The sequence below is a fragment of the Synchiropus splendidus genome, chromosome 6, assembly GCF_027744825.2.
Source record: "Synchiropus splendidus isolate RoL2022-P1 chromosome 6, RoL_Sspl_1.0, whole genome shotgun sequence".
Taxonomy (NCBI): Eukaryota; Metazoa; Chordata; class Actinopteri; order Syngnathiformes; family Callionymidae; genus Synchiropus; species Synchiropus splendidus.
The window spans coordinates 22948575-22963365 of NC_071339.1; the positions used below are offsets into that span (position 1 = coordinate 22948575).

General features: G+C 41.3%; 1 protein-coding gene across 3 annotated transcripts in view; it reads left to right on the forward strand.

The window, feature by feature from the left end:
- LOC128760602 (membrane-associated guanylate kinase, WW and PDZ domain-containing protein 3) overlaps positions 1–14791 on the forward strand; it is a 151845-nt gene that overhangs the window by 93717 nt on the left and 43337 nt on the right. For all 3 annotated transcript variants that reach the window (XM_053868118.1, XM_053868119.1, XM_053868120.1), the window contains exon 2: positions 6399–6515. In XM_053868118.1, the coding sequence (XP_053724093.1) occupies positions 6399–6515 (117 nt within the window). The remainder of the gene's footprint in view (positions 1–6398; positions 6516–14791) is intronic.

The window sequence follows — 14791 nt, forward strand, 5'->3', positions numbered from 1 at the left end:
GGGCGGCAGACTTCTGTCACGCCTCGTTGAGTGAGACGCTGGATTTGTTCCCAGGCTTTTATGTCACTGTCTGGAAAACACTGGTGTGGAAATCAAACTGAAATGTGTTCTAAGCCTTCTGTGTTGTAATTATCATTTTTCCAGATGATTTCTGCCTAGTAATTGCTCCTGACCTGTGTTCCAAACCATATAGACTTTGAGTTCAAGAGCCCACGATGCCAAATCATAGCCTTTTTCCCCTTTAATACTGGATAGATTTTAACATGGGTTCACTGATAAGATGTGATTTTTACAGGGACAGTTGTCACACTGATCCTGTTAGAACCCTGTCCAGGTTGTTTTGTTGCTTCTTGCCCTATGATCATGACCCTTAACTTCAAGTCCACTGGGGCAGCACCACTGGCAAAGAGGACAAGTGCCCTGAAATCCTCTCCAACATCTAGGGAAAAAGAGAGATGTACCCAGGCCCAGCCTTCCAAGTGTGTTACGGGTCTGTCTCCACAGCATCCTAACAGTGGACCATCTCTGGCTCCCTCACCTGGGTGCGTCATCCATGAAGCACTCATAGAGCACTCATGAGACTGAGCCATGTCAATGGGCTTCCTTTGATGTGCCATTTCAGCTGTTCTATTTGGAGATGGCTCTGATTCTCTGATTCTCTGACACTGTATCTCCACAGAAGAATCGGTGCGCCATATGGAAGGCACTTATTTTGGCAGCTTGTGCCAAATCAAACTAATGCCATCGCCGAGCAAGTCAATGGTTTTCTTTAATAAGATCTAGAGGTCATTCCTAGAGTTGGCATTCCATGCTATTACAGCTGAGAACCAGGGTCTTGGAATCAGAGGAGCTGAGACTCATCCCAGAGGCAAGCATTTCCAGTCCTTTGTTTTTTACATTATTGTTCCACAAGTCCTAAAATATGACATAATGTGTTCTGTACTTCCATAAAACAGCAGAATGCATCACTGTTGGCCCTCGATTAGGGATTTGGGGTCAGATTAAGCGTCACCTCTAATCCTCAGTGATACTCGAGAGCGATGAATCACGATCATATTCGACTGTAATCTCAGCACTTTGACAGGGTCTTACATAATCATTTTCTCAGTGAATGACTCTGCTCTTTTCCTGTCGACGGAACACGCTGGCTTGCAAAAATTCACAGGAGTAAATGTGTTCAGGCAGACAGAAGCATGGCATGTGCTTTTGCGCTAGTTTAGAAGTTGCGAGGCCGGAGACTTGGAGGCGTCGCACCGAGTCAAGATGTAAGCAGTCTTTGGGCTCAACGGGAGGGTTCTGCCTCACGACACTGCAGATATTTTTTTTAGAGTTAGGAAGTGGAGCAGCGGACTGCTGATGTGAGGTATAGGATTCCTGTCTCTTGACACTCCTCCCACCATCATAAAAGAAAATGACACGGTGGCACGATACACAAATAATTGAGCTTAACTAAGACATTGTAAAACTGCATTCATATGCTCCGTTAGTAGTATAATAATTGATAATAAAATAAATAATAGTATCACCATCACACATTTTCTTTGTAATAATTACATATTACAACTAAACCACTGACAAAACTTGACTAAATAACTATGCTGCTTGTCCTTGTGTTTTCCTTATGGAGATATATGGCTGACCATTCATGACTGAGACATGATGGGAATTATCAGTTGTGAACTTTGTTTGTTGTTCATGATGTTTTGACATATTTTACGCATATCTAGTCAAGTGAGGGAGATACAGTTCAAGGTCAAGCGCTTCTGTTCCTATACATTATGCTATCGCTCTCAAGCAAATGCTAATGTTCTGAGTCTCTCTGCCGTCCTTCAAGCCAGCCAAATTCACCATCAGCAGCCTCCACAGATCTGACGGTTACTAAGTGATGCAGGCTTTCAAAACCAAAGTGCACACGAAAGAGAACAGAAAAGTAGCATGTTCTATTCAGCCGAGGAGGAATGTTGCATCATCCCAAACCTTCAGAGGATAATCACTGCGGCGTTGTATCTTAGGTGAGGGGGCTGATTCAGCGGGAGGTTTCATGTGAAGCAAAAAAAACCCCATCTAGTTTTCCTTGTCCCAAGAGATGTGGAAATCACATGAAGACTGCGTGACAGTGGTGAACATGGATGCGAGCACCTCTCGTCTCCCGCCACCACTAATGGGTCCAGAAGACATCTTGTTCTACATTGCATACAATCATCATGAATAATTTCATCAAGTCTCTTTCGCCTTGGACGTACTGGAGGTGTTTAGCGCGGGGTTTCGGCAAATACACGCAACCACAAAGGTGCATGATGCAAAACAAATGAAATGTGCTTGTGGAAAAAAAGTAGGTTGAGGTGGGGTTTCAGTAGAAAGCTGAGGAAACTCATTGTTTCAGGCAGCATCGAAGAATGTTGCAGTTTGTTTTCCTGCGTCGAGAAATTCCATCAAAGAAAGAGCATTGTTAAAGCTTGACTGAGTTTTTGGTCGAGATGCTATAGTGGCCCTGTTTTACATGCCGCATATTCACAGCGGGGGAGAAAACAATCATGCAAAAAAATCCCTATGGAATCCGATGTGCAGAATGGATTGATGTATTGTCGGTTGTGAGCAGTGGGATTACAGAACAAATTGCGGATATGGATGATTCAAACACCTATGCCTGATTCGAAACACTGTATTACTTGGGGACAAATTTGCAGTCTGTAACTGGTGTGTAACATCCTCAAAGGGCCAGCATGGTGCAGGTGTTTTACAGTTTAACCAGTGAGGTGTCAGATGAAACAAGCTACACCAGACTGACCATCAACTGACTACACTCCTGAATAGTGAAAAGGTGTCGTGATTGGTTGGAACAAAAACCTGTGCCCATGGTGTAAACCGAGTGTGGTCTCCCTTTTCAATTATTTGAGGCCCTCATCATCAAAAAAGAACATAATAGTGTAATAATAATGATTATTTTGTCACAAGTCAGTCTATATTGATGTTTTATTTGGAGAGGGTGAAAATTAAGTCAAATCTGATGTCTTTGGAACAATGTTTGCAGTAACATTCCATTTCCAGCTAAACACATGCCCAGTGCTGTAACTCAAAGGCAGAATCACTCAGCCTCTTTTGATGCGTTCACGGAGCCAAAACAGGAAGAAGCGAGGAGAGTCCCGGTCAAAGCAAGTCCCCAAAGGTGCCAGAAGAAAGGTCCAGAAAACACTATTGAAGGACACAAATGCAGGCAGATGAAGGAATGGCACGGTGTGAAAGCCCACTGGCGCCTTCTAGATAATCTGATGCAAGATAAACAGCAGCAGGTGAAGAGTGGGGCTGGAAAAAGAACGAGCAGGCTAAAGCTGTGATGAAAGAGAGAAAACTGACATTGTCCTTTTCTGTAAGAATCACTCAAAGAACAAAGTCACTTTTTGAAGGAACGAAAGGCATAAATATGCGAAAGCCTCTGCATCAAGGCCATAGTGCGTTTGAGGACTGGATCAGTTAGTTAGTAGCACCTCAGTGACACACAGATGAATTTACTTTGGGAGATTATAATTAATATTTGTGATCTAAGAACAAAATGCAAATGTCAGTTTAAGTGTGTGAGGTTGTGTGGCATGAGCTATATATGATGAGGGCTGAAATAGAGAACAAAGGTAGATTTGTTGTTTGTAGGATGTCGCTACACACAAGGTAAAATATTGGGACATAATATTAATTTCACAACATTTTATGGCTGCTCTTTCTTACCTGAACTAAAAGAGAACTTGGCGACAGTTTTCCAGACTCATTCCAAATCCAGCGGTCTGTTTTTCCGCCTGACCAGCTCACAGACAGCTCTCGTCGGCTCTCATGCAACCTTTCTTCTGAAAATGCCAGCCCACCGGGATGACATATCCTGAAAGCGCATCAGATGGCTGGAACGCCTGCGGATGTGATGGGTATTTTGATGTGAACTGTCCCCCGCACCCAAAAAAAAATCCCGATACAGAACAAGAAGCAATAAGATGTAACAAGTAACAAGTTAAACATAAGAGGTTGAAGGAAACTGGGAAGCTCATCATGGAAGTTCTGCTCATGAATTGATGATTGATTGATGATGAAATGATGATTAGTTTTTGGAGAATTTATCTTCATTCAACGTCCTTAAAACTCACCTGCACCAAGGAAAATAATGTCTCTGTATTTATGTCAGTGCCCTCCAAAACATTAAAGTTGTGAGAGAGCCACTCATTGTTATTTAAAATGAGCCTCTGTGCCTGCTGTGCACAAATTGATGTGGTCCTTTCAAGTCTGTTTTATTTTTTTCTGTTTTAATTTTAATCAATACCACTTTGGGTTTTCTTTTTTTTTTTTTTTTTTTTTCAAGCACATATCACAGCGGTTCTGTGCAGTACACCACCTGGGTTTTCTTCCCTTTGTGCAATTTTACCCAGACGTCAATCCCTCTTGCACTCGAAATCACCATATTAGGAATATGTAAAATCCTGTGTTGTACATGTGTTCAGGCACTGCCATTTGACATGCTTTGACATGGAGATTACTAATCTGGAAAATTAAAAAAAGTGAGGGATGCCAGAGCAGGTGAATGTTCTTCAAGAAAAACTGTGGGAAGCTTGCTGCTAAAATCCGTGGAATGATTTGCAATTGGTTAGTTTCTTGTAAAAACGTAAATGGGTGGAGGGAGATCTCAGACTCTTATTTTAACTACTTTGTCCTTTCGAAACGTTTCGTCCACAGTATGGGTTTTAAAATGTTGAGGTAAAGAGACTCATTCTTTCAAGTGACCGGAATTGGTAGAGCAACTGCTGAGTCATGATTCTGTGTTCCCACTGATTTCTTTTAACAGCTTTTGTCACAGCCACAGGAAAAGTTGTGCATTGGTTTGCTATAAAGTCAAGCAGATGCTGGCGTTTGATATAAAAAAAAAAAAAAAAAACAACGAGCATATTAAACAGTCCTCAGTGGACTTGTGAGATTTGTAAACCCTTGAAATAACAGTTGCCAGGCGGTGGTTCTTATCAAACCTAAAATGAAAGCAACACACACTCAATTCTTCACAGTTAGAATATCAGGTTGATAAGAGTTTTCCTTCAAAATGTTTCAAAATTAATAAATGCACAGTTTAATAATGAGATTATAAAGTGTTTTTGCAATATGACCCTTGACTTGGGTCATCAATGTTACCTGCTGAGCCACCACCGTCTCAGTTTGAGAGAGAAAAATGCTGTATTATTTTTTGGCAGTGTTGCCTCTTTTTGTGAAAAAAAAAAAGCTTAAGCCTTGAACAGACTCCAAAAATCTCGATATCAAATCTCTCACTTTCAGAGAGAAAACTTTTGCCTCAAACTTTACTTGAACTTCTCTTCTTTGACTGAGTAATACTTTTGGGATTCTGAAGAAACATCCACTCAGAAGGTTCTCGTAAAAACTCGAAGCTGTCTGATATTTGACTTTGTAATGCATGCGTGTGACTATAATTCCAACTGCTCCTTGATAGAGGCAGCTTTTATTATTCCGGGTGTTATGTGCATTACAAAACTATGTATCCTCAGTAGTTGCATCTTATTCTTCTCTCGATATACCTTCCATTAAGGGAAGCAGAATTCCAGTTTTATGTAAGTCAACTGTCCACGTGAACTGGTGGTGACTGGTTGTTCATCTTATTATTTGTTTTATTCATTCATAAGGCCTACACTGATTGAATGATGTTTATGTGCAAAAACCCCAAATGTTTTTTACTACAGAGAATAACAGTAATTCACCCAATCCATCCAGACACAAGAACAACCCCTCTAAATTGGTGGATATACCTTCCAATGTACCTAAACGCCTTGCGCTGAGCGAGTGACTGGCGGAAGGTCTTGCATCGGAAGGATAGAGGAGTGTGCAACATGCTGGGCCGGCAGTTTCAGCTTCAGAAGAGGGTTATGGCCTTCAGAAATTGTGTCTGGAGTTCAGGGTGGCTGGCTTTACTAACAAAACACTGTATGAAAACAAGTCAATAAGACAGAAACTGAGGCGACTCAGCACCGTGGTGGGTTCAGGACTCCTCGCAAGCATGGTAGAAGTCGCATCTTTTAATAAATGTCCAATAAGAAAAACATAAAAATGGGAGCGGTTGCTTATCTTGGCTGCATCCGTCTACAACAACAAAATTCACAGTACTTTCACCATAACCTTCATTTTCATCTTAATCGCAACAACAACTTTTGTTTTCTAACCATCTTGATTGCACTTGTGAATTACAGAAACATTGGTCCCTCATTTATAATAAGCAAATAATATAACCTCACACTTGTGTCCCTGATGTCCTAATAGGGAAACTCCAAATACTCTCTCACTTTAATCGATGAGCTGCTAGGCACCTAGAGAAAGCCTCGCCTTGTTGTTATTGTCACTTCATGCTTGTGTTGTTGTTGTCACAGGTAAAGTATTGAACACCGACCTGCGCCACTACCTCAGTCTGCAGTTCCAGAAGGGCTCACTGGACCACAAGCTCCAGCAGATCATACGGGACAACCTCTACCTTCGCACCATCCCCTGTGAGTACCGATGGCTTTATACATGTTGCTCGCCGAAGCTGGGTGGCAGCCGCGCTGTGCTTTAGTGTGTCACCATAGCAACCAGACAAGGACATCACTGTGCCCTTCATCAGTCATTTACTTCAGTGCGGTATCATGGCACTGATCAAAGTCCATAAATAAGGCACTCTGAGGTTCTACCTCACTGACTTTACCCTGACATCAGGAGAATAAACAATGAAAGGTCAAAGGAAAGCTACACTGCTCTGTTCACACTCAGGTTCATAATGTATAAAGGTATTGAATTTCATAATGCTGTGTTTTAATAGTATATATTTAAACTTCACCTTAAACGTCCATCCATTGTTTCAATCAGACACAAGAGACAGGCAGCTACCATAGTATATGGAGTGATCTTTTAGCAAGGCCTAGCAGAGCCTAACTTTTGCTGTGACATCCGCAGTGAGGTTAAATGGGAGAGAAGCTGATTGTAGCGGTTGCCTTTACGACTCACTGAGCTGATAGCGCCTCCGAAGGATGAGACTGACCCAGAGACGGTGACTCTGGGTCTGCAATACTGCCCCTGTGATCTGCCATGTTGACCTTCCTCTAACTTCAGACCCACCTCCCGGCAAACTGACCTACTTTTAGTTTCGATCATCGATGTCTGAACTGCTGCTACATCTACCACATCCTACTGAAACGCCACGTTACACTTCCACTGTTATTACGAGGAATCACGTCTATCATTTCCTCAGCACCATCTATGTCTCTCAAGGCACCTTTATATTGATTCCTCTCTTGCTAGCCTTTTATCAGTCTCAACAATTGTCCTGGGCTTCCGTCTGCCTGCAGGCCTCTCATCCTTCCTTGTTCTTTTTTGTCATTCCCATGTGATTCTCTCACACCTGCATGCACTTTGTTTCAACTTCCTTGGCGTGTGTGAGCCCACTACCATTTTCGATTAGTTCTGCCTGGGTAAGTTCATTCACACTTCCTGGAATCAAAACCAGGAGCTCAGATAGACAGCTCCCTTGTTCAGCTTGCACCTGTCAAACATGTCACTCAGCTTCCTTCTTACCCACAAGATAACAGAGTTTTCAAACTTACATTTCCTAATACTGACTACATTTGTCGAGGTTGAGTGAATATCTTTTACATATTTGAGTGACTCTTTCTGATTTGATGATATCATCGGGAACAAGCTGCGGCTCTGCTCTCCTGTCCTGCCAGAGACAGAGGTGCTTATGTTGTTTTGCTTTCAGACCAACCGTACTTTATTTTGCCTCACAAGCAGTGTTAATTTTTTAGAACAATATTTTTGTGTTTGGAACAGCCTTTTATATTGAACGAAAATGCATTTGGACTGATGATAACAACAATGAATCATCCACTTACATATGACTATACTACTAACATTGTGACCACATGCAACTTGTCACACAAAGCTAGCAGATCAAACTTGACAATAAGGGTGGGCAATGTGGGAAAAATGAAAAGTAAATTACTAAGTTGCAGTGAATGTAAAGAAATTGCATGTATTTCTGAGACTCATTTACAAGGTTCTGCTCAGTGCAACCAAATGTAGGTCCCAAAAGTCCCAAAAGATCAAGAGACAACTCAGGCTTGAAGTAGTTGCAATTCTACCTGGATGTGCAAAGAACAGCGGACAAGAAAAGAAAACAACACGGATGAAGTGCGCCCTCACAATCTCTTTCAATAAACTCAGTAGAATTCAATGGAAACATGACTGTTAACTTTGTCCATATGAGCAAATATTGTGATGATGATATGAAATATGTCAGAAAAATGAATGCATACAGTTTCTGCTCTGTTATTTGATATTATTTTGTTTTAGTTTGGGGGATAAAATCTTTAATAAATTTATTGTCTTCCACGTCGGCCAGGCAACTACTGGGACACATTTTTGCTGTTTATTTCATTTAATGTTTCAGGTTTGTCTTTAATGTCAACTAATTGACAGAATGTAATAAAAACAATCTCATCTAATCTTATCTAATCTTTACTCACTACATAACAGAGAGTGTTTACATTTTTGAGTGCATATATTTGGTACTGCACTTAATTTTATGTACAACTGTCAGTGGATAAAAAAATGTAATCTTGTTTAATATCCATGCAAGAGTTGAATTTGCGATCAAACGTGAGTTAACTCTGCCTGGGTATCTTTTACTGAAATTAAAAATTTGACCTATTGATAGCCCTAGTTTGAAGACTATTAAACTAAAACTATTAAACAACGAGGAAACCCTTGATGCCCAAAGAGTGTCAATAAAGGTTTGAAATGAATGGAAGCCATTAGCTCTGTGGTGCAGACAGTCTCTGGGGTTGTGGGTCAGACAAGGAACAATCCGTCATTCTGCCATGAAGGTGTATGGTCTATGCAACATTGTCCTTTTGAACAGCTTGTCAGATCGCACATCCATGTTCCACTGTGTGAAAGGTCCTCAGTCCTGAGCTACATGCTAACGTTGACTGTGCAATCACATCATGGTTGGGTGTTGATGAAAACTTCTTTTAAGAAGTGCCGGGGACTTGAGCAAACTCTGCAGGAAGATTTAAAACACCATTAAAGACTGAAAACACAATTTGAGTGGAAAGAACTCTAGCACTGTGCAGCAATTTCGCTTGAACAATTGTTCTTACGGCCACCAGTATTTTATTTGAACAGCGTTTGATGTGAAGTTTGGCTTTTAAAACGTCCAGTGCTTTTACTCAGCCGCACACTCCAGCATCACTGAGGCCTCATTATAGACTCTGGCTGAGTCCAGCACAGAGGCTCATGGCATCTTTCCCTGTGACATTCTGCATGATAGCTGGGGGACAGTCTTGGCAGGTGCATTACTGTGGCTCAAGTAATTGGGCTACCGGGGACATTTTTGAGGGACCAAAGTCAGCGCTGGAAGGCAGACGAGTCCGTAATGAGAAGCACAAGAGCCTGATGTTTTCATACACAATGCAGTGTCAACAGCTTCTGGTAAGAAAAATCTGCAGTAGCGTCGGAAGCTTCCGTTTTTCTCTGTAGCTGCCCCAGGAGCCGTCACAGGCCAATTAGCCAGAAAATATTTCAGTGGAAAAAACAAAAGGTGATGGCCACATAAAATGACCCAAAAGGACAAAGCGCCACCGGGATCTGCAGCCTCTCGGCTAATTACTGCAGACTCTATGAGCGTTTGAGGAAATGAAGCGACCCAACGGAAGTGGCAGTTGAACGGCAATATCACATATTATGCAGAGGGAAATGAGGCATGAGTTAGACAGCAAGAAAAGAATGTAATGGCTGTACAATTGGAGAAAGAGACATTTTTAAAATAGCTATATGAGTATTGCAGCGACTTCCTAGTGAAACACAGCTGGTTCCCAGAAACGTAATTGTCTGTGTTGGTGGAGAGAACATTCCCCAGTTGGTGGAGTCCACGTTTGACCCTGTGTGAATGAAAACCGGAGTGTGAGACTGACAAAACTGGTCTGTGCCACGTCCTCAGTCACGAGGACTCTGTTGTGGTGAAGCTGAGCCGAAAGACTAAGGTCTGGATTAACCACTCAACCCACGTTCTCGCACAAACATTGGTTGTGACCTAAAGAAGAGTTTTCTTTGCGGGGTTGACTGAACAACTTCTAATAACTGTCAGCTTTTTTTGTTTTTCTCATACCCGGCTTGGTGCTGACAAGGTAGAAGAGTTTATATTTCTACTGATAACTGTGCGCTGGGAGGACTGCAATTTCATTTGTACTGGATGTCTTACATTTAGTATTTATGACAATAAAGTTGACTTGAACTTGAGCTTGAACTAAATGAGGAGCTCGTTCTTCGACGAGGGACTTCTTCTAGGAGATGGATGATCAACTGGGAGAGGCCCTGGGGCAGACCTAGGACAAAAAGGAAAGACCATGTCTCTCTGTTGGCCTGGGAACAACTAGTTATTCGTCCAAAAGAGCTAAAGAAATCTGGGCCTCTTTAATCGTTTTAGTGCCCCCCACAACTCAACCTCAGAAGCATTGTCTGATAACGCCCTGTAAAGGGCTGAAATTATCAGGTGTAACCTAAACTTGGCACCGGAAGTAAGTGCTGGAGCTATTCCTTGGTTATACTAGAGGAGTTGTGTGCTGACTTTACCAACTATATGTCCTTCTCTTTCTCTTTTCTACCTGAAGAACATTGCGCTGTGAAGAAGCACAAGCCGAAACTGCGTCTGTGATTTATTTATTTTGTCTTATTTTGTCTTATTTTAATTAATTAATTTATTTAATGAAGCACAGTTTCTTCCTGATAATTTGTCTCTCTCCCATGTGCCCTGTGCACACGGATGCTAGTATGCATTCCTGGTTCACTTTCTCTCTAGTGAAGAGTGAGAGAGAGCCTGCACAATACCCGCCTCATGGTGACCCTGTTTAGTAGTGCTTATCTTTAACTGGATTTCAAAATCTAGCCGTGTGATTCCACCTACGTTAAACTTGAAAGTGTGAAAACCGCAGAATTGAAACAGGAAATGTAACAAGGAGGTTGGAGGAGGAGAAAGTGAGCCAGTGAGTGATTGAAGTGCCATCGCCGAGCGAGTTCTGCTCTCCTGCTCATTAAGACAGTAATTCAAGCAGCGGATTAGAGGGAGCGACTCGTGCAGCGGCTCCACCAGCTGCAGATGATGAATAGCAGCAACCGGCTGTAAAACCTCCACCGCCGCCACAGTTGTGTAAGAAGAAAGATCCGCAGCAGGATTCACCCCTGCGTGTGAGAGTGAGCACCAGGTGAGACGGGTGCGAGTCACAATTACAGGTTACATTGCCCTTGGAAGGAAATAGCACTTCTGTGAGGCCATAATAAGCCGTCCTGAAAGCCATTTCCCACTTAAACTTGAAGTGACCCAAATATGCAAGTAACTCTGAATTACATTATTATCTTATAAGAAGCTTTAGTATGTTAAATAAATAAATAAAATAAGTATATATGCCAGAAGAAGCCTCATATTTCAATTTGAATGAATTTGCTATATTAGTGAAACCAATGATGGACCCATACATACATTTAAACAACACAATATTGTTTACTTAGCATCACTTTGACAATGGCACAATAAACCAGGATGGTGGCCATATTCAAGTTTTTATATTACCTTATTTAAACTAAAGCTCTTTTAATGTCTTGAAAATGTTTGTATAAGAATTTCAAGTACATTCAGAGTAGTGGAAACCCTGGCCATTGTGTAGTGAAAAACATCCCTGAACGAAAGCAAACAGACTGCATTTGTTTGCTTTTGTTCAGGGATCTCTCCATGTTTTTTGTTGTTGTTATCATCTTGTGCATCAGTGTGATCAGTGGACCAGGAACTCCTGCACTTACAAAGGTTCCCTGCTGTCTGGAGAGCAAACTGTTAAATTAATTTAAATTAAAATGCTTAAATATATATATATATATATATATATATATATATATAGATAGATAGATATAGATATAGATATATAGATAGAGATAGATAGATAGATAGATAGATAGATACACACATACTCACATGCCCTTAGCAAGAATCGGGAGAAAAGGCCCATTGTGAAAACAAAAAATGCTTTTCTCAAATCAAATCCATAACCTAACCCACCTTGCATGGAGCTACCACACCGATTCCTACAAAGAGAATCACTTGTTTCCCTCAGAAAAATGGATAGCCAAGTTTATTTCACGGTGTAATCATCAAAGACAAAGTGGAGTCGAACTTTAGTTTCAATGCAGAAACTTTCAATCCATAAGGGTTTGGATTTTATTTAATCACAAAAGTTAATTGGATTGGCTTCTATGCCCTGTAAGGAGCAAAGTTTTTCGCTTTTTTTTGTCGTTTGATATCAGCTTGGCTTCTGCTAAGCGAAGTTTGGATGTGTTAAGTGATTTCCAGAGTGCAACAAACTAAGTAGTCAAGCGATATTCTCACGGGAAGTTCAGAGCAAACCTGAATGTCTATTTCAATAAACAAATCCCAGAGTTGTAGGACCGTCTCACTGTTGTGGTCATGTAGCGTCAGGGGTGTTGGGACGGATCCGGGTATGTACTGCAACTGAAGAATTGATCAAGTGTGAGATTGAAACATGACTGGCACACAGAGTTAAATCAGTGCTGTGGCTTTGACTCTAATGTGGTCCAAGAAAACCTGCCGTCAAGCCGTTATCCTAAACAATGAAGTTGTCATTGAAGTATCAAAGCAGTCATCTGTTGTTAAGTCCAGCCATTTTTATTTTTTTATACATATTTATACTTTGCCCCTGGTTTTTATCTCATTTTTTAAAGTGTTAATTCCATCAATTTTTCTGCTTCAGATCTACTTCAACCCTTCAAGTCTTTCCAAATATCGCTTCTCAAGTTGTCTGGTGACAATTCTTGTTCATTCGTCTTCATATCGCAAAATGTATCGCAAAGAAAAGTCAATTGCGATGTCAGTTTTCCCAGCCTCCTACAGCCCTAATGCTTGGTGAATGAGTGTGGCATCAGAAGTTTCACTCACACGCATGTACACACGAGCCCATGAGCGTATCCCAACTCAGAATGATTAGCATCTTCCTCAGAAGTGCTCTCAAAAATCACTTATGCCAGCAGAAATGCGTTCTGTGGTTCCACGAAGTAGCTACAGTTGGAGCTAACTGGTCTCTAGAATGGAGTGATTACAGCCTGCTGTACCCACTATGAAGCACAGTGGGAGCCCAGAGGCCCATTTGAAAACTTCCCAATGAATGGACAGATCAATGCCCTAACAATTCAGTCAGCATTCAAGTATGCAGCAAAAGGTCAGCGGTTTCTAATGTGAACAAGACATGAGATTGATTTTCAAGATTTTAGATGGTAAAATACAAGTTGTTTTGCTTTTGTTTTTCTGTCATGTCATGTATTTCCTCTGCATAACTAGCGTCTTTGTGCCAAATACGTGCCAGTGGTTTGTACCTGCTCCCAAAGCATTAGTTGTCCTTCAAGGTTTTCTTCCAATCTATTGTTCCTAGATTGCCAACAGGAACAAAGACTTATTTTAGTGATTGGGTTCGTTCTGTATGTGCAAGAAAAGCTGGTGAATATCTGAGATTTCTGTGCTTCTATTTTGCTCTTAGTTCACAGATAAGCAGTCTGATTCCACCACAACATCAAGATTCAAGATCAAGATGTGTTTTTTTGTCATATGCACTTTCAACACAGGGTCTGCGACACAATGGAAGGTTTGAGATGAGGAGAACCGTTGACTCGCAGAAAACACAAAGTACTAATAATATGTAGTGCTAGTGTAGTACTAGTACTTTCTGAAAATCTGGTCTTCATCTGCATCTTTTCATTTGACTCTGTATGTCGCTTCGCTGTCACACTTCACCCTTTCTTGCTGTGGTATGCTTCTTTTTATTGCTCTTATTAGTTAATTATTATAATCCCAGCATCATCTCACAACAGCCTTTCATCCGCTGCTGTGTTGCCATGGATGCGGTTCAATTTGGAAATCCTAAACTACCCCGTTGTGAGGACGCTTTGATGGATGCCTGCCACAACCCTTTAAAAGATCAGTCCATCCATATAAAAGAAAACATCCTTCAGTTTTCTTCTACAGTCTTCTGTTGTCCTATTTCTCTTGCTCCCATCAGACAGCAAGATTCTGAGACTGTAGAAAAGAAAATATTTTCAACACGTTTGGTCCAATAGAGGAACTCTTGGGAGGAAGCGATTGGTTGGGAGGGCACTGTGCAATGTTGTACCCCGGCTCGCTAATGAAAAACAAACTCTGTTTTGCTAGCGTTCATAGCTTCAACAACTTTCGATAATTATTGACAATGGCTGTAGTCAGGCACAATTGAAACCATTCTATTTTGGACATTTTATAAAGCAATTCCATCACACACCACAGGGCTGTTCTGCCAGGGTTTTCCACATCTAGTCATGAAAAGACAATTTTCCCTGAACCACCGTGTCTGCATTTGTACTCTTTGGCTTTCCACCGATGACAAAAGACAGTGGCCTTCTTTATACCTTCATTATCCACACATGCTGCATCTCTTTTCAATGTTGCGAGCTCCTTTTTAATCCATCGATTCCCCAATTGTTGTCCTCTTTTAAATAACAGGAATAGAAAATTGGCTTTAAATACCAGGCCTGCTGCCGTCAAATATCGACTATTTTCCAGTGGACTTTTGTGTCCAAGAGTGACACCTCTGCACAATGACACATAAGGCTTTCAAATGAAGCAGGTTTCTCCTAGCGCTGCATTTCTTGTCGCCTTAGGCAGGATGTCACATACAAAAAGACGTGGTTGCCTTTGGATATA